General features: G+C 45.6%; 1 protein-coding gene across 7 annotated transcripts in view; it reads left to right on the top strand.

Moving 5' to 3' along the window:
* Nucleotides 1-20,913, top strand: part of REEP1 (receptor accessory protein 1) — a 122,582-nt gene that overhangs the window by 44,165 nt on the left and 57,504 nt on the right. For 6 of the 7 annotated variants that reach the window (XM_009184595.4, XM_003908925.4, XM_031655327.1 and 3 more), the window contains exon 2: nucleotides 12,310-12,382. In XM_009184595.4, coding sequence (XP_009182859.1) covers nucleotides 12,310-12,382 — 73 coding nt within the window. Of the gene's footprint in view, nucleotides 1-10,949; nucleotides 11,071-12,309; nucleotides 12,383-20,913 lie in introns of those variants that run through there. The other variant, XM_021925034.2, reaches the window with a different exon arrangement.

Genomic DNA, 20,913 nt, shown 5'->3' with positions numbered 1-20,913 from the left:
CTTAACCATTTTTAAGTGCACAGTTCACTAGTGTATATTTATTGCACATTGTTGTACAACCAATCTCCAGAAGCTTTTCATCTTGCAAAACTGAAAATTATAACTCCACATCTATTATCAACTCCCTATATCCCCCCAGCCTGTGGCAACCACCATTCTACTTTCTGTTTTTATGATTTTGACTTATCTAGTTAAGGAGTTCTCTAGAGCAGTCCACTTATAAATGTAATCACTCAGTATTTGCCTTTTTGTGATTGGCCTGTATAACTTACATAATATACTCATAGTTTATCCATCTTTTAGCAAGTGTCAGCATTTTCTTCCTTTGAAAGGATGAATAATATTCAGTGTTTATTAATCTGTTGATGGTCACTTGGGTTGCTTCCATCTTTTGGCTATTGTGAGTAATGCTGCTATGAACATGGGTGTGCAAATATCTTTTTGAGACATAACCACTTTAAGAATTAGCTACATTCTACTCGGTTAACTTGGCTGATCTTAACAGACGAGGAAATCAGTAACTAAACATAGAAGACCAGCCTCATTTGGCAGTGTTTGTTCACATGGTATGGGATTATAAACAGAAGTGATGCAGCCTCAGTACAGCTGAGTGAGAGGGCTGGAAAAACCTGAACTTTCCTGTATAATTTGAATTCAAATCCTGATTTTCCTGATTAAATTTCCTATATAAATTCCTGATAATTTACACACAGTGAAATTCACCCTTTTTACAGTATAGTTCTGTGAGCTTTGACAAGTGCATACAGTCATGTAATCATGACCACAGTGTAAATATAGAACAGTTTCATCGCCTCCAAAACTTCCCCCATGCCCCTTTGTAGTCATCACCTTTTTCTCCCCCACTGCCAGACTCTGGCAGCTCATGTTTTCCATCTTTGTAGTTTTGCCCATCATCATTTGTCTTTCCTTCCATACTTAGCACACACAGCTTTGCCTGCCACCTTTCTTGTTCTGATATACCTGGCACCCCAGCCATGTTGTGACTTCCCTGAAGATAAAACCTCTGCCCTTGAGGTATCAAGTTGGATTAGAAAGAGCAAAGAGTTTTAAGCCAGGTAGAGCGCTCGAATCCAGCTCATTCAGTTAGCAGCTCTGTGACCTTGTGTTGGCCTCAGAATCTGACACAGAGTGGGGACTGAATAAATGTCTGTGGCACGAACAAACAAATGAATGAATGAATGAATGAATGAATGAATGAATTTAACCTCTTAACGTCCCAGGTCCCTCCTGTGTAAGAGGGGATGATAGTAGTCACCTCACCTGACTTCTGTGGGGATCAGTGTCTTGTACAGTGCCTAGTGGGCATTAGTAAAGGTTTGTCCTGTTCCCATGGTCTTCCCCAGGGCTTTCGATACCCTCTGCCAGACAGACACATGCACTCAAAGTTGCCTGGGACCTGGCAGAGGACATCAGTACCTGCTGTGTGAGAGCTAGGAGGGCACCAGCTGAGCAGACAAGTCCCGGAAAACCCCACAGATACACACTGACCACCTGCCAGTCAATCTCAAAGAGCTCCTCACTCTTTCCCCCTACCCCTTTTTCATGGTGCACACAGGAAGGCCCAGCAGTCCTTTTCTCAGCCTAAATATATACCATGTAGGGGGCTTTAGATGAAGCCCACCAGGAGGAGAAAACCATAACCCTTCAGGTCGTAATCCTCTGGCTCTGAGGTCTGGGGAGGGGAGCATAAGCTGGGATATAGGCAACCACAGGACAGTCATTGTAAATGAATCTTCTCTCTTCTTCAAAACAGACTCAGTAGGACTCATCACAATTATTGTGATGACAGTAATTAGTTATTTGTATAATTATCTGCTTGCTGCCTGCCTTTCCTATCAGATGGCCCAGGGCACACAGTAGGTGATCAGCACATATTTAATGATTGAATGAAAAGTATTTTGTGGTTAAAAGAATTGACATTTGCAGTTACTGTTTCTGTAGAAGGGAGGGGAACTGATATTTGTCATTCATCCAGAGTGTCTCTGGTATGTTAAATTTGTACCTACAATCTCCTCGTTTAATCTGCTTAGTGGCTGTAGAAAGTAGTGTTCTTGGTCTCTATACTCAAGGAAACTGGTTCAGAGTAGTTAAGAAGCATGCTTCCCACTCCACGGCTAGTCAGGGACGGAGCTGGATTCAAACTCAGGTCTGAAGTCAAAGCCCAGCCCCTTTCTACCACACACACTAAAGCTGGGTTTCTTAAGAATAGGAATCTCTACAATTAAGACTTAAAAACAAACAAAAACAACAGATTCAAGCAGACATTTGTGGTTGAGGGATTTGTGTGGATTGGATTGTAGAGTGGAACAGTATCAATTGGAAATTTACAGAATGTTTGTTCCTGCTTGCATCAGACTTTTCTGTTTTGTGCTTTCCTAAGTTGGGTTTGGGAGCATAAAAATCCAACTTAAAATGGGATTTTTGCAGCACACATTATAGACAGCTTTAAATAAGCAATGAAACCTCCTCTTCATGCTAAGAGAGGCAGTGTGGATTGGGGAATGGCCATGGACTTGGATACAGGAGGCCTGGGTTTGCCTCTTGTTGGATAGGAGAAGGGCTTTGGAATATCCCTCAACTATTCTGAGGCTCAGTTTTTTAAATTTCTAAACTGGGAAAGTAATCCCATTATCTCAGAGGGGTACAGTGCAGACCAGATGAGGAAATAAGCAAATGAGATGTTTGTGAGGTGGGTTACCCAAGGAAGAGTTGTGTATACGTTCACTCTCTCAGATCTGCAGAGAGGAGCAGGGTCTGAAGCCAACTGGGAAAGGAAAGACTACAGAGAGGCTGGCAGAATCCCATGCAAAGGTGAAAAAGAAGGACATGTCTTGTTTCCGTTTTCCCAAGATCAGCTCAGGTCGGGAGAGAACCTCATTTATGTGAATAGTTTATGTGCTTGAAACCCTGTAATTATACTGTCACCTGTTGTCAGTAAATCTATAATTCAGGGCCAGAGTGGAATTCCATTAGGCAAGGAAGCAGGCAGCAGCCTTCCTCCCACTATTCTACTCCTCATTCATTCATTCAGAGACCAGCTGCAGACTCTCAGCCAGGTACTGCAGAGTCAGGAAGGCAGTGCATCATAGCAGTGAGGAGGTGGGCAGTGGGGTTAGACATGGGTTTGACTTTGGCCTCCTCCCCTGACTAATTGTGAGACTCAATTATTTATTTTCACTAAACCTCAGTTTTCTCATTATTATGAGGAAGATGATGATACCTGTCTCACATGAAGGTTAAAAGTGAACACTCAAAAATAAATGGCTTATAAGTCACAATAATATAGTCTCTAGGGAGCCAAAATACATAGTGGGTCAGTTCTGCTGTTTTCCTATTTTCTCCCTCCAGCCTGTTAGAAAGTCACTGGGAGTAAGCAGAAGCCCAGGGGCTGGGACCCAGGGCAACCAAAGCCCAGGTGGTTTGCTGTGCTATGGGAACCTGAGCTGTGTGCTCAGACGGAGGATCTCTTTTCCCAGATTAAGCTTCTAGAGAACCATCGTGGCTGGGCGCGGTGGCTCAAGCTTGTAATCCCAGCACTTTGGGAGGCCAAGACGGGTGGATCACGAGGTCAGGAGATCGAGACAATCCTGGCTAACACGCTGAAACCCCGTCTCCACTAAAAAATACAAAAAAAACTAGCCGGGCGAGGTGGCGGGCGCCTGTAGTCCCAGCTACTCTGGAAGCTGAGGCAGGAGAATGGCGTGTAGCCACAGCACTCTAGCCTGGGCTACACAGCGAGACTCCGTCTCAAAAAAAAAAAAAAAAAAGAACCATCGTGAGTAAGAATGTTCCCTGGGGCAGTGTGGTAAAGGTCAGAGTTTCTCAAGCACTTAGATCCCAGGACCACAGCGTATCTGAGACGGTCCTTTCAGGGCTAGAGGATCAGTGGGTCGTGGAGATGGATTATGGTTTTGGGAAGGCTTGTTTTGCCACACATGGACCTTCTGACATCAGGAAGGTACTGGTTGTTTCAGAGCTTGGAGGCTGATGCTCAGGTCAACTTGATCCATTTTTGGAGACCCACGACATACCTGCCTTATGAGTGTGAATTCCTCTGAATGCTTTGGTTTTTTTAAAGGTCAGGTGTATAGAGGTGAAATTGGTAAAATTCACTCTTCTTAGTGTGAGTTTTCATTCTGAGTTTGGGCAAACATACACAGTTGTGTAAACAGCACCACAGTCAGGTATGCAACAGCTCCATCCCTCCCCAAAATTCCTTCACATTCTTGGAGTCAACCCCCACCTCCCCATCTAACCCAGGCAACCACTTATCTGGTGTTTGTCCCTATAAACTTCCCTTTTTCAGAAGAGCATATACCATCCTGGCCAACATAGTGAATCCCTGTCTATACTGAAAGTACAAAAATTAGCTGGGTGTGGTGGTGCATGCCTGTAATCCCAGCTACTCAGGAGGCTGAGGCAGGAAAATAGCTTGAACCCAGGAGGTGGAGATTGCAGTGAGCTGAGATTGCGCCACTGCACTCCAGCCTGGGTGACAGAGTGAGACTCTGTCTCAAAAAACAAGAAAAGAAAGAAAGAGCATATAAATGGAGTCATAACGCATGTCGCCTTTTGAGTTTGCTAGTTTCACTCACTGTAATGCATTTGAGACTCCAAATGCTTTTGACTGCAGCAAGGTTAGTGGTTCTGAGAGCAGCCTGGAAAGTCAGTAGCATTCTTATACACCATTAATAACCAATAGAAAATCTAATTTTAAAAATTCATAATGCCGCCAAAAAAACCCCGAAAACCTAAAGTGCCTAGCAGTAAGACAAAACATGTACAAGATCTTTATGGAGAAACTTACAACATATAATAAAAAAACCACTAAAGAAGACATGAGGAAATGGAAGCCACCATGTTCACAAAGAGGAAACTTGAAACCATAAAGATGGTGATTCTTCTAGTTAATTTTATGAAAACAGTGAAATTCCAATCAAAATCTAAATAAGGTTTTATGTGGAACTTGACAAACTATCGTGAAATTTACATAGAAAACAAAGGGTCAAGAATAGCCAAGATTCTACATTGAAATTTCTAATAAAAAAATAATGGCCAAGACAAATTTTAAGACTATTAGGATTTATTCTACAGTCATGGTTGTTAATATTATGGTTATTATAAAGACATTGTGGTATAGGTGCATGGTTAGACAGTAGGTCAAATACAGAGCTGAAAATAATACCTATGCATATTGGAAACTTTATATATGACAGGTAGCACTGCAAATCAGTGGGATGGGACAATTGGGATCCATATAGAAAAGAATAAAATTGAATTCCTCACACCATACATGAAGATCAATTCCAAATGAATGAAAATCTAGTATTGAAAAAGCAAAAGTTTAAAACTCTTGTAAAAAAAAAGTATACGTGACCAGGATTTTTTCAACAAGATAGAAAAAAGCTAGAAAAGACTGATGTATTTGTCTATATAAAATTTAAAGCTGCAAGAAAATCACCACAAACCAAGTTAAGAGAACTTATATTGAGGAAAAACATGTGTAATGCATATGTCCAAGAAAGGATTTATACCCAAAATTCATGAAGAATTCCTAAAAATCACTAAGAACAAAATAAACTAATGGAGGGATATAAACAGGGTAGTTAAGCAGCCCAAATGGCCAACAGGCATAAAAAGTTGTTTGACTTCACCTGCCACTGAGGAAACGCAAATCGAAGCAAACATGGGATACCATTTTACACCCATCACACTGACAAAAATCTAAGTCTGACTATATAAGTTTGGCAAGAATGGGGAGTATTAAAATCTTTTACACTTGCAGGAAGGAGTATAAATTGGTATAGTCATTCTGGCAAGTGGTTTTGCATTATCTGCTGTACCTTCTGGCCCAGCAGTTCCACACTACGTAGATACACTAGAGAAGGTCTCAAATGTGCCCAAAGAGACATGTATAATAATGTTCGTCACAACCCTGTTTGTAAAGGGGAAAAATAGGAAGGAACCTAAGTATGCATCAACAGAATAAACTACAATATGTTCATATAGTAAAGTAATACACAGTGGTTTAAAAGAATCTAGAAAAACTGGATGCAAGTGGCACATACCTGTAATCCCAGCTACTTGGAAGGTTGAGGTGAGAAATCAGTGAACCTAGGAGTTCAGGACCAGCCTGGGCAACATAGTGAGACCCTGTCTCAATACAAATAAAAAAATAATTTTAGACCGGGTGCTGTCGCTCATGCCTGTAATCCTAACATTTGGGAGGCCGAGGTGGGTGGATCACCTAAGGTCAGGAGTTCAAGACCAGTCGGACCAACATGGTGAAACTCCATCTCTACTAAAAATACAAAAATTAGCTGGGCAGGGTGGCTCACGCCTCTAATCCCAGCTACTCAGGAGGTTGAGGAAGGAGAATCACTTGAACCTGTGAGGTGGAGGTTGCAGTGAGCCGAGATTGCGCCACTGCCCTCCAGCCTGCGCAATGGGAGCGAGACTCCATTTCAAAAAATAAAATAAAATAAAATAAAATAAATAATTTTTAAAAATGATCTAGAAAGACAAGTGTTGGCATGGATTGAATTTCAAAAACATAAGTTTGAATGAAAAAACATATCACAGTGTGATTCCATTTGTAGAATATGTAAACAGGTATAAACACTTTTTTTCTGTTTATGCATGGCTCATGTAGTTAATAAAAACATGGTGAGAGTGATAAACACCAAATTCAGGATAGTGATGACTTTTGGGGAGGAGGAAAAGGATTGTATCAGGAAAATACATATAGGGGACTTCAAATATATCTGCTCTGTGTTACCGTTTTCTCCAGATTAAGAATTACAGCGTATTTATTGGAATGCCAAAAGGAGCTGAAGAACCAAGGAACATTCTTCTGTTAGAGTAGACAGCAAAAACAGCCTTGGAGATTAATTCTCATAAAAAGTGATAAAAATGGATTTATATGTTTTTAGAAAGTATCTTCAGAGAACATAATTTGAAATTATATTTTTATTAACAAAAAGCACAAAGCATAATCAGTATAAATTTTAATACATTTTAATGCTCAGATGAAACTGTGTGCCTTCATGAATTGGAAGACTGTGCAAATTTATTTTCTTGGGTACTGTACATCATTTTTAAAAATTATGAAATAAGGCTGGGTGCAGTGGCTCACATCTGTAATTCCAGCACTTTGAGAAGCTAAGGCAGGTGAATCATTTGAGGCCAGGAGTTCAAGACCAGCCTGGGCAATGTGGAGAAACTGCAGCTCTACTAAAAATACAAAAATTAGCCAGGTGTGGTGACACACACCTGTAATCCCAGCTACTCGGGAGGCTGAGCAGGAGAATCCCTTGAACCTGGGAGGCAGAGGTTGCAATGAGCAGAGATCGTGCCACTGCACCCTAGCCTGGGCAACAGAGTGAGACTTTGTCTAAAAAAAAATTATGAAATAAGATGTGTACAGTTTTATATATATTTGTAATTATGAAGCAAGTGCTCAGGTCAAGAAACAGAGTGTTCCACAAGCCCTTGGGTGACATACAACTTCTTCAGTGTGATTTGTTTTTTAATGCTATAAACAGCTGTATAAATAGGCTTATTATTTCTCTTACATTTAAAAAAATTAGTCTTAGAAAAATATATTGCCAGCATTGATTTTGAAATTTTTAGCACAATTTGGGATTGGGACATGTTGGTGCCACTCTAGGATGCCTGAGAAGACTGTGGAAAATACTGGTTTGTTTCGTGGTTTGCAAAGGACTTGGCTATGGTCAGCAACTGCAGTGCCATAGCTTGTAGCTGTGCCCTAGGTCAGCAATCTCTCTCTTCTGACCAGAGCTCCAGGAAGTTGATAAGCAACTTCAGAGCTGTATTTTCTCTGACATTGGCCAACGGACTTGGTATGTGGTCTTTACCATTTGGGGCCATCCCCCACTATCTGAGCATTTACAGTTTTTCTTGGGACACTGGACATTTTTGAACTCTTGGGGTTCAAAAAATGATCCTTGGGGTTCAAAAAATGACCCTTAATAGTGGTGAAGAGTCCATGGCCCAAGGACCAGGAAACAGCACACTAGTCTAGAAACTAGGGTTTCTCAGCAGTGGCACAATGGACATTTTGGACTGGATGATTATTTGTTGAGAGGGGCCTGTCCTGTGCATGATAGGATGTTTAGCAGCATCCCTGCCTCTACTCACTGGCTGCCAGTAGCACCCTCTCAGACAACCAGAGTGTCTCCAGACATTGCCCAGATTTCCCTGGGAAACGAGATCACCCCAGTGGGGAGCCACTGCATCAGAGTGTAGTATTCACATGAGACTCATGCTCCCTTCTCGATGCCACAGCTGTGGAAGAGGTGGGTGGGGAGGCAACCTGGATGAAGACACCTAACTTGGAGCAAGAGGAGGAGTGAAGTACAAAGATAAGGGAAATGCTGCAGGCAGATTCATGGAGCCTTTACACAGGGTCGGGGCTTCAGGGTAACAGTTAATGACAGTGGTGGGGAGGGAGGGTGGGTGCAGAGCTGTGAGTTGCGAGCTCCATTCAGAGATAACTGAGAGGAGTGTGTTAGTGCAGAGCCTGGTCTCTCTGGAGGATGGCACTCCAGCCTTCCACCTTCCCTCTGCTTGGGCCCAGCTCGAGCATTAAGGAGCTTTAGACCCTCTTATTTTACCACATTTTTTCTGACTTTGTAGAAAGTTATGTGAGTCTAGCAAGTGGGCTGAGTTCCTTGGAGAGAGATTGAAATTGCTTGTTACTCAACAGACATTTCAAGCACCCACTTAAAGGGGGAGGTGCTCTGCCAGGCATGAGGGACCCTCCTGATTGCCCAGGACTATGTGATCTGACTAGGGAGACAGACTCAGCCAGCACAGGCCGCCCTGGGAGAAGGCAGGTTCTGTTGTCAGGCTGCCTGGGTTCAGATCCCACCTCTGTACCTGGCTGTTGTGTCTCCTTGGGTGAGTGAGTAATGTTGCTAAGCCTCAGTGTCCCAGTCTGTAAAATGGGGTAGTAAGAATTCGTTTTCCCTATGTATGTGAGAGGATTAATTGAAAGAATGAGTGCAGCTTGTAGAACAGTGCCTGGCATTAGTGAACACTCAATGATATAATATTATAATATTATTTTAAATGTTTTATTATTGCTGCTACTACATAAGGCCTGTCACAGGCTTAAATAGTTTCAAGAAAACTGTGGGGGCGGTAACCAAAGCCTTCACAGAAGAAGTGGCATTTCTGAGACAGGTCTTAAAGGATTAGTGGTGCTTTATCAGGAAAAACAACAGTTGTGGGATCGGGGAAGATCTTGTGCTACATTCAGACAGAAAAAAGAGCAGCCAGGAAGTCACAGATTGGAAACAAATGTGGTTTAATCAGGGGACAGCTGCTAGCTGCTGGCTCTGCGAACCCGAGGCTGAGGGAGGGGTGGGAAGCAAGGCTGGTGGGGCCAGTGGTGAAGGGCCGTGTGGGGGTACTTGGTCTGAAGGGGCAGAAGTACTAACCCCCTTTGGCTTGAGCCTGCTTCCTTCATTATTTCTTACCTCTAAAATAGGTTAAGAAGAACTGGCCATTTTCATCCCATTTCCCCTTCCCCAGGGCAGTGAGATGCTAAGTGTTACTGAGCTTTTAGAAACTGAAAAGCAAACTCATGTGTGTAGGGACCTTGTGCTGTCACACAGGAGCCAGGCGAAGGATGCTGGCAACCAGCTCACTTCAGAAGAGTCCAGCTGACCTAGCACAGGCCTTCCTGTCTTGCCTTCCTTGCTCCATGACCGCTCAGAGGGTGTCATGACACACTGGGGTTCACGGGGATCCCATCAATCGGCTGCTGGGTAGTGCTGTAACTTTCCACCTGTCTCTCCTCTGCTGCTCACATGCTACCTCAGGGCAGGGGCTGGAAACCATCCTGGCAGACATGGGTAATAACCATGGCACCTATGCCCGAGGAACGGTGTATGTATTTCCCCCCAGTCCATGGTGTTGTGCCCAAGACTTTGCTGAATCAGCCTGGTGCCGTCTGGCATCCACCTCGCTGCTGAGACCTCAGACACAAGGTCACGAGCGTTCCCTCAATGGTGCTGGCTTTGGTTTCCCCATTCTGATACTTCAAACAGGGAACACGTTCTTACTGAGCCCTTCCTGCTGTGCGGGGGACAGGGGTGTGTTATGAATGAGGGATACCATCTCTGGCTTTGTGGAACACACAGTCTTGTGGGAGAGATGCACCTTGAGCTGACCAAGTGGATACGGTGGACAAGAGCTAAGAAAGGGGTAGGTACAGGAGCTAAAAAGGGAGAGGAGCCCAATCTTCAGGGTGTGACCAGGTCAGGAAAGGCCTCCCTGAGGAAGTGAGGCTCCTGGATACCTGAGAATGCTTAGGAGGGGGCAGGCAAGGAGGCAGTGTGGAGGAGTGTGGGGACTTTCCTCACCAAGGGAGCGATGACCAAACCCAGCAGGCTTCCCCAGCCACCTCCTGCTTGGCCTGCCTGCTGTCCTTGGTACTACCCTCTCTTAAGTGTTTCCCCCTCACCCCCAGTCCTGCTTTTTCTCCTTTCTTCCACTATTCTCTTGTACCCCCACTGGCTCATCCTGCTCTTCACACAGGTCATTTCAGCCTTCCTGGAGGGTGGGCGGCTCCCCAAGGTCATGCACAGTGGTCACAAGAAGTCAGACTTGGAGGAGGCTGGCCTGGCTGGGCTCCAGCCCTGCCTTACGCTTCCCTGGTCATGAGGCTTTAGACAAGTAAGTGACTGGCTGCTCCGTGCATTGGAGTCCTGTCTGTAAAAGGGGTTCCCTTGGACAAGGCAGTCTAAGTGGGATAAAGCTCTAAAGCACTTCGCACAAGGCCTGTGTGAGTCAAGAGTTAACAGCCCTCTCCCTTTCGGTGCCAGAAACAGACTTGGTTCAGTCAACTTTGTTTTCCCTGGAAACCTGATGATTGTGGAATATCACGGCGTTCCCTGGCAACAGTGCTCATGGTAAAGCTGACCCCTGCTTGGTAAATTGCTTCCGGACTAGGAGTTCTCTGTACAGCCTCTCAATACCCAGTGAACCACAGCTTTGCGTTTCTTCAGTGTGGTGTCTTCTGTAAGTAGGCTGGCTCATTGCAGGGACTCTGAAAGCTCCATCTGTGGGGTTGTCACAGGAGATGTCAGCTCATATAGTGCCTGGGCCAGGCCCATTCCTGCACCCAGTCAGCTTGGCCCTGAGTTGGCACCCTCGGGTGACCTCATCTGTCAGGTGAAAAGATTAAACCTCCAGCTCAATTCATTCATTTACAAATATCTGTTGAGGGATTACTATGGGGTAGGTTCTGGGAACACAGTGTTGAGCAAAACAGATCCATTCTCAGCCCTCAAGGCACTTACGGTGCTGTGGAAAGAAGGCTGTCAATCAAAGCATCGCACAAACAACAATAAAGGAACACCCTGATGATAGGTACATTGTGCTATGAGTGTAGTGAGGAGGTTCGAGCTAGTTAGGGAGGCCAGGGAAGAAGAAGTCATACTAGAGCTGGGATATGATGGATGAACAGGCATTAACCAGAGAAAGACGGGGAAAGGAAGACTCCAGAAAGAGAGAACAGCACAGGCAGAAGCTTTCTGGGCGGGGGATAGTGCATGGTGGAGAGAATGAGGGCAGGTGGAACTCTGCCATGCAGGTCCTGAGAGGCAGGGCTGAGCACGAGATCATTTAATGACCCAACACAGCCCTGAGCATAGATCAGTGAGAGCTGCTGCTCAAACACTGTCACGGGGCTGGTATTTTTGCTTCTTCATCTTAAGAGCAACGAGAAACAGGCTAATACAAGATGGGGATGTATTGGTGGGAGGAGGGCTTGGCCTGATTGAATTTACAATATGAAATGTGAAGAGCTTATTCTGGGTGCAGGATGCTGAGATCAAGTCCAAGGGGAGTGAAATTTGAGGGGAAAGGTTTTGATGGAAAAAAAAGCCTGAGGTGTTTGCAGGCTTAATAGAGCTTCAGAGGGGGGTTAGCAGCAGGAGAGGAAAGGCAGCCTTTAATTTCAGGGGTCTTCGTGCCTTCCCATCCCCATTTTTGGCTGCCATGACCCCCAACCACCCTTTCATGTTGCCAAACCACAGATTGAAGGAAGGTGGGTGTGGGCTGTAACAGAAGATAGAGGTGCCCAAGGATGCCCCAGCCACGAGCAGAACACCTTCAGGGCATTCATAAAAATAAATCAAGCCCCACAGCAGCACTTTCTGTAGCTTAGAGAGCTGCTCTTGGCATTGAAGACAGACATTTTCCATTAAATAAGATAAATGAGAAAATCATATTTCTCTTTGTCTCTCTTCCCTCCAGGCTTATATTTGGCACCCTTTACCCTGCGTATTATTCCTACAAGGCTGTGAAATCAAAGGACATTAAGGAATATGTAAGTAGCACTGTGTATTTTGGAGGGGGTTGGCTGGAGTGAGGTCGGGTGTGAAATGTTGGGGGAAGGGGATGCCCTCCTTGCTGTGGGCACTGGGAGTAGGGAAAAGGAGTCCCTTCGTCACAGTTCTCATGAGATGTCTCAGGCGTCCTCTTTTCTGTCTAGACCTTCCCTTGCCTAGACCTTCCCCTGCCTAGACCTAGAGCATGGAGGTGAGAAAAGCAGGGAGGTATGGCAAGAGGTGGTGGCGTCTGGAATTGGAGGTGTCTCAGCTCTGCCACAAGCCACAAGTGACTTCACCTCTCCCAGCCTTGATTTATTTGTCTGGAAAACACTGTGTAGACCTTACAGCACCATGACGGAGAGACAGTCCAGCATTGCAGGCAGGAGCACGGGTTCTAGAGTCTGGCAGACCTGGGTTTGGTTCCTGGTTCTGCAACTCTGTCCCATTCCATTTCTTTCATTCCATCTCCACAATTCAGGCTCTGTTGCTCTGTAACCTTTTGAGGGCAGGGGATTGTCATCATCCTATATCTGTTTTCTTTTCTTTTTTTTTTGAGCCGGAGTCTCACTCTGTCACTCAGGCTGGAGAGCAGTGGCGCAATCTTGGCTCACTGCAGCCTCCACCTCCTGGGTTCAAGAGATTCTCTAGCCTCAGCCTCCTGAGTAGCTGGGATTACAGGTGTGTGCCACCATGCCCAGATAATTTTTGTGTTTTTAGTGGAGATAGGGTTTCATCATGTTGGCCAGGCTAGTCTCGAACTCCTGACCTTGTGATCTGCCCGTCTCGGCCTCCCAAAATGCTGGGATTATAGGCGTGAGCAACAGTGCCTGGCCCCTATATCTGTTTTCTGTAGCACATTGCAGAAGGTGAGCACACAGGAAGGGGATCTGGGAGGACTTACTGGTCAGAGGATAATATCAGTTACTGTTGGATGATCTGGGTGCTCTAGTCACCACCCCTAAATGTGTCTGGCACCTTCAGGCAGGAGAACCATTAGGCCACTGCTGACTAAGAAAGACCTGCTGGGTGGGTGGTGAGGGAAGGGTGTCCTTCCCCATATAGGACACAAACTCAAAGTGCAAAAGGTGTGGATTTTGGCATCAGAACACCGAGGTCGGTCAAGTCCTGGCTCTGACATTTGAATGATGCAGTGCTGGGTAAGTAGCTTAGACTTCCGAGAGCCTAAGTGTCCTCATCTGAACAATGGGGTGGGTAATAGTCATGCCTTTGCCTCTTTTTTTTTTTTTTTTTTTTTTGAGACGGAGTCTCGCTCTGTCACCCAGGCTGGAGTGCAGTGGCCGGATCTCAGCTCACTGCAAGCTCCGCCTCCCGGGTTCACGCCATTCTCCGGCCTCAGCCTCCCAAGTAGCTGGGACTACAGGCGCCCACCACCTTGCCCGGCTAGTTTTTTGTATTTAATAGAGACGGGGTTTCACCGTGTTTGCCAGGATGGTCTCGATCTCCTGACCTCGTGATCCGCCCGTCTCGGCCTCCCAAAGTGCTGGGATTACAGGCTTGAGCCACCGCGCCCGGCCGCCTTTGCCTCTTTTACTCAGATGTCTCTTGGCAGGTTTGGCGTAGGTAAAGAAACAATTCAAAGTGGGCTTAGAAAGTCAGTATTTTCTTTCTCAGATTTCCCAAGAAGTCTTTATGATGAAACCAGCCATCTCCAAATCGACTGCAACCAGAACTCAGCCCCCACCCCGCAATCTCCCACTTTCCCAGAACAACTTGCCTGGGCTTGCACCTTGCTGTTTGTAAGCAGAGAGTTCCAGAGGGGGGCAGTTTTTCTTCTGGAGACCGGGCCTGTGGTATATGTGAGGGAATCTCAGAAAGCACGCTATAAATAGCTGCTAAATTGCAAGCACAGAACCTCCTGATTCAATTGACTTGGCACAGGGCAAAGCATTAGGCAGCCTCTTCTAGCCCTCCCTCTCCCAACCCTTTCCCGCCTGCCAACTGTGCCAGGGAAGGAGGCCTTACCAGGATCACTGTGGTATAAGGTCTAATCCTTTACTTTGCAGGGGCAAAAACAACTCTGTCAGCTCTTCTGAGAGAGATCAAACCCTGGTAAATTGTTTTGCTCTGACTAAACTCACAGAAGCCTGGTTTATGACTAGAATGGCAATTCATTAATTTAGAGTGAAAACCATAATTGATGAGTAGAGCAGCTGTTTGTGTTGGCTGCTCAGCACATGCTTTTCCCAGTAGGGAACGTGCGAGAGTTACGATTAGAAGGTTTCTTGGTAAAAAAGGAATCTGAAGAAAGGAGCCGGGTAGTATCAGGAGGGAACTGCCTTTCTCTGCACTCACGCTCCTGTGTTTCCTTCCTGCAGTCCTTTTGACTCATGGGCCTATTTTGTTCAAGAGAGAAACCTGCGAGTTTCCTTAACACACCCACACCCACACACCCACACCCACGCGGTTGGTGACCATGTCCCTTCATCCTTATCTCCTGAGTAATCTTCCAAACCAGGTCTGTCTTCCTTCTCTGCTGCCACTCTCAGAAATGAGATTCTCACCCTTTTCCCTAGAAGGTTGCAATGGCCTCCTATATTAGTTTTTTTATTGTCACCATTACAAATTACTGTGAACTTAGTGGCTTAAAACACCTGTGTATTATTTTATACTTCTGAAGGTCAGAAGTCCAACAAGTCCCACTAGGTTAAAATCAAGCAGGACTGTGCTCCGTTTGGTGACTCCAGGGGAGAGGTTGTGTCCTTGCCTTTTCCAGTTCCTAGAGGCCATTCCTGCATTGTTAGGCTTGTGCCCCTTCCTCCTCCTCCTTCAGAGCCAGCAACATTGCATCTCTCTGGCTGTTCTTCCATAACCACATCTCCCTCAGGCTCACTGGGAAAGGTTCTCCACTTTAAGGATTCATGTGATTACATGGGGCCACCTGGGTCATCCAGGATACTCTTGCCATCTGAAAGTCCTTAATGCTACAAAGTCCCATTTGCCATATGGGAATTAGGACATGGACATCTTTGGGGAGCCACTGTTGTGCCTATCACACCTCCTAACTGGTTCTCCTGCCTCCTGTCCCTCCTTTCCGACTCTGTTGTCACATGACATCCAGTGCCATTTAAAAATGGAAGTCTATTTATTTCACTCCTCCCGGGTCAATTAATGGCTGCTTATCACCTGCAAGATCAAGCACAAATTTCATTACACAGCATTTAACACCCTTCTCGATCTTGCTTCTCCCTACTTCCCAGCCGCTTCTCTACACATCTTCAGTGCTGTAATCTCAACACTCAAAGTGTGGTCAGTGGCCAGCATTATCCGCATCACCTGGGAACTTGTTTGAATTGAAGACTCGGGTTTGTCTTTCTGTGGAAGGCACAGAAATGGTTATCATGAAGGAAGTTTTGACTCGCATTCCCCTAGAAGTAGGAGGCATGGCATGCCACATGGGGCCACACAGGGGGACCACCAGAGCTGGTCAGGAAGCAGAGGGAGCTCTCCTAAATAAAAATGGGCATTTTCCACAGGATCTCCAATTTAGAAACATTGCTCAGGACATTTATGGCTGCTTATGTCTTCCAACCAAACTTACTGTACCTGGATTCAAGGTGTTGGGATGAAAACTTAAATACAAGGGAATTACGGGAATTTGTAGAATTAACTAGGTAACAAGAGAAAGATACCCAGGAACCGGGGAGGATCCAAGGAGGCTGGGTGATGCTGACGGCCCAGCTCACGCTGTAGGAAAGGGTCTGATTAGGAAACCTCTGCTGAAGTCACATCTTGGACACCGGATGCTTGTACTTTCGAAGCATCCCCTGACAGTGCAGAGTCCTGGATAGGGGCCCAAATAGCAGGACTTGCCTCCCACAAAGATGCTCATGTTGGGAGATGTCTCCCAATTTAGAAGGCTTTGGATGCTGAGTACTCATGGAGAAAAAAAAAATAACCAATACAGCTGACTCTTAGGCTGCCCCAAAACTACATCCACATCCACATCCATTCCTTTACCCATATTTTGGCTTTAAAAACAAGCTTCCAACAAGAATTCTATACAACTCACTCACTTGTCAAATCCAAATTCCGTAAGTTGCTGAGTCCAGCTCCAGGCCCAGTATCCCTGGGCAAAGTCCTCTCCTCATCTGGTTCTGACAAGACCCAACTGTAATATTCAGCATGCCAAACACTGAATTGTTAAGTGAACTGTCACCAGTGCAGCTCACATACTATTTTAGTGGGGAGCGAAAGAATTAAAATATAATTACTTAAAATATTAAAATCTATACTTAACACAGAAAGGAGGAAAGTATGGATAGAAGATACAGTCCGTATTCATGCAACTGGTCATGAGTTCATAGCTGTATTTATGACTTTTGTTAAAAAAAAAGTTTTTAGAGGGTAGAATCATGACTCTTGTATGAATATAAAATGAACACATGTTGAAGATTTTGCTTAACTTACTAATGAGGCAACCAGTAAGGTGTTCAAAGGAAACCCCAAATAACAGACATATGTAGGCAATCAGAAAGGTCGAAATGGATTTGTTAATAAATATTAAACTGATTGCTTGGAAGGTGGGATGGGGAGATCAGTTGTATCTCTGCTGGACAAAATTTATTTGCACCTCTATGGGTGAAACCATATGCATTGCCATCAGTTTTAACTTACCAAGTTGTAAAATAGCTCAAAGACATTGAAAAGCAGGACACCTGCAGAATCAAGATAATTCAGAAGGACATGCTGAACACCTAGCATTCCACAGGACACCCATTCTGAAGTCTTTCTCAGGTTTTCCTGAGGCTTTCCTCTTCCACCATCCAATTCATGCTCCCGTTGCCTAAAGCTAGAGCTTTAGTGGGATTGATTCCTTATCCTGTAATGGGGCCCAAATCTTCATTCCTGAGGAATCTGAGGTCTTGGCAGTTTTTCCTCTGTAGGGCTGTAGTAATGATCCATTGACTTTTTTTTTTTTTTTTTTTTGATACAGAGTCTCGCCCTGTCACCCAGGCTGGAGTGCAGTGGAACAATCTCGGCTCACTGCAACCTCTGCCTCCCGGGTTCAAGTGATTCTCCTGCCTCAGCCTCCCGAGTAGCAGGAATTACAGGCGTGCACCACCATGCCTGGCTAATTTTTGCATTTTTGTAGAGATGGGGGTTCCACCATGTTGGCCAGGCTGGTCATGAACTCCTGACCTCAGGCAATCCACCTGCCTTGGCCTCCCAAAGTGCTGGGATTATAGGTGTGAGCCACCACGCCAGCCGAACCATTGACTTTTACCCCTGAACAAGACAGCCCTAGGAGGGCCCCCCAAGGCTGTTTGACTTCCATCTGCTCTTCTTTCTGCCTCATTGTGTAGCAGCAGTCCTGGTTCCCCTTGATAATTAGGATCAGTTACCCCTTCAAAGCCCATAAGCCCCTTTATCATCTGTTTCCTACTGGTGTGAGTATTGTGAAGCCACCAGGAGACAATACAAGTCTCTGCTTCCACTTCATTGAAACCATTTTGTATCCCCTGGTGGAAGCATCTATCCCTTAAGTACTAAAATCATTAAGAAGCAGAGATCAGAGGTTTGGGGATGAGAAGCAAAAATGTTGTGAATGGTTTAGAGCAGTGATTCTCAACTTTTAACATGCATATGAATGAACAGGGGATCTCCTTAAAAGCAGATTATATCCAGTAGGTCTGGGGTGGGGTCTGAGATTCTTCATTTCTAACAAGGTCCCAGATGATGCCAACAGTGCTGGTCCATGGACCTCACTTTCATTGCAAGGAGCTGGCATTAGGCTTAATCATAGATTAAGGAACCCTCATTTCCTTGGTTCCTGCACCTTTAGATTCTGGCTAAGAAGCACCACCATATGTTGGTCACTGGTTCAGAGGAGAAACTGCACCCTCCAGGACTGCACACCAATCTCATAAAATGCTGACTCCCACCTGGTTTGCTTTCAGAACCCTCCAGTGCCAGGTAGCACCGTATAAGGCCAGCCACTGCAGGGCATTGGGTGCATGGTAAGATCAGTGACTCCCCAAAGCATCAGCCTATTGCCTTATTTCTTTTGCTATAAAGGAGGGTCCTTGATAAGAAGCAGTATTGTGTGGGATGCATCAAAAGGAAAAGGGTAATCCCTGCGTCCACAGCTTGCTGTGTGGCTGCCAGAAGCAGAGCAGTAGGAAAAGCAAGTCCACATGCAGAAAAAAATGAATATTCCAGAAAAGACCCTATGCCGCCCACTCCATGAGGGAAGGGACATGGTGCAGTGAACCTGCCTCCAGAAGGCTGGCTGATGCCTTGGGATATAGTATCACCCTGGAGATGCTTGATCACTGCTGCTGGCAACATGGTCTCTGAGCAGTGGTTGTGGCCAGGTCAGCCTTGCTGAGAGGGATGTCACATTGCTGAGCCCGTGTGCTACCTCCTTCACTTCCACTTGGCTGCTTGGTACATGACCCCATTGAACATGCACTATCAAACCTAAGGAAAGAGGCTGGCCGACATCCACAGACCTGACCATCTCATGCACTCGGTCACTAGGAGTCTCCTCTGCCATGGGACCTATTGGTGAGCATAAGCATTGGGCCACCAATATATTTATTCTCTGGGCCCATTCACCTCATTTCCAGACCTCCTCAACAGGAGTCTCTCAGCCTCACTTCTTCCAAGAACCTCATCCTCTAGACAGAGCCTTAGCTGGTGTTTGAAAATGTGCCTGGGATTTGTTTTACTTAGGGATGGAAAGACACCAAGATGTGGAAATGACTGTCATGAAGGAAGAAGTCTAGAAGTGGGAGGGCCACATGCTATGTAGGGTCACATGGGGAAGCACCAGGCCAGTCAGGAGGCTGATGGAGAGTGGGAAACGTGGGCAGTGGCCTTCGTTGTGGTTTCTGTGAGAAAGGTAAGGCAAGACAGGGTAAACAGATTTCACATTGGCGAGGTGGAATCATTTCAGCAGGCTCCAAGGTGTGGTGCTGCCTCTGGTTGTCTGGGACCTGGCTCTGGGGTGGTTATGGTTGGGGAATATTGCTCAACTTGTGGGAACACCATAAAGGAAGTAATTTAGAGTATAGGCTCTGGACTGGTTAGTTTGCATATGAAGGGTGTGCTGGGGCAAGGCTAGCCCTGGAAGGGCAGTCCCTCTGTAATCAGTGAGGCCCCAGATGCCAAAGCATCAAGAACACAGAAAACAAGAAAATGAAGTTCATATACCCGGTGACAGTGCATGAACATTAACTCAGGACATTTTTCCCTCCAGGCTAAGTGCCCTGCTCAAATTCCTGCCCACAAGGGAATTTCACTTCCCCACTCCCCCAGGGTCACCCCTGACTATATAGCCATCCACGGTGAGTTCATACAATCAGATGGTGCAGAGTCATCTGTAAGGTAGGCTTGACGTTTTTCTTTCTGTCATTTGGCACAGGGAATTCCCTGTGAGGCTGAAGTGCAGGGCCCAGATGCGTGAGGGGTGTGAAAGGCTTGAGAAATTGAGTGTGCCTGGTTAGAGGAGAGTCCAAAGGTGAGGTGAGGCTAAAGAAGTGGCTAAGCCTCCTCCTCTGCAGCCCATAGGGAGGCCTTTGGCAGGCTGCCAGAAGCTCTGGCAGTGGGGTAGAATGGACCACGGAATTTCAACCAGCTGCTGTGGCTCGTGGGAGGCCTCCAGGCCACTTCCTACCCTGAGCTCTGGAGCTTCTTGCTGTGGCTGAGGGTCACAGCATCTTTCCCATCTCTTCACTCCTATATCCTGTTCCTGACCAGTTTAGAGAGACTCCCCAGTCATGCTGTCAATGTTCCATTTGCCCAGGAGAGTTACTCCTGAATATTACCTTTCAAATTGGCCATAGCGCCCTCTCTCTATTCTGACTGAAGGCTCACCCAGGCTCCTCATCCCTATCTTGCAGGGAGGTTTGCATAGAATCTTTCAAACATGGAAAATTATGTTTCAAACCTTGGGGAAAATAACTGTCATTTGATTTCCATGAGGAATGATGGAGAAAACCATTTCCTAGTAATTTTAGATGGATATGGTTTCCATCTCTGAGTCATCAGTGTTCCTTTGACCTTGTTAGCCTCAATGAATCATTCTCAGCTCCTTCTTTCTGCATGAAAGTATTTCAAAGGAGTGCATCATGGGAACTTCTTCAGGAGAATGCATTAAATCCCCTCTCAGACATGGCTGCAGCATCTCTGTCCATAGCCTCAACCTCCTTCCTGAGTTTGGTCTAGGAGTCTGTTGGTCATTCTTCTTGGCTGTCCTGAGCCACATAAAGCTCAAACTCTTCTACCTAAACTGGCTCTTTCTTTACTTTCTTGTTGGTGCAAGTGGCCCCATAATTATCAGTCACTGATGCCCTGACTTCACCAGGTACCTTTTTTCCCATGTTTATGGAGTAATCTACTCAGTAGGCACTCACAGGGAGCATCTGTTGCCTCACAAACTGTCTAATTCTGTCTTTTCTTCTCAAAAAGCCATCTAGACAGTCTTTCTCAAAGTATATTCCTTCTTAGCCTTTTGAAACCATTCTTTCTGTCCCATTCACAGTGCCAGTATTCTAATCTGGTC

The sequence above is a fragment of the Papio anubis genome, chromosome 14, assembly GCF_008728515.1.
Source record: "Papio anubis isolate 15944 chromosome 14, Panubis1.0, whole genome shotgun sequence".
NCBI lineage: Eukaryota > Metazoa > Chordata > Mammalia > Primates > Cercopithecidae > Papio > Papio anubis.
The sequence above is the reverse complement of the archived record's forward strand: the minus strand, read 5'-3'. Positions and strand labels throughout refer to the sequence as shown.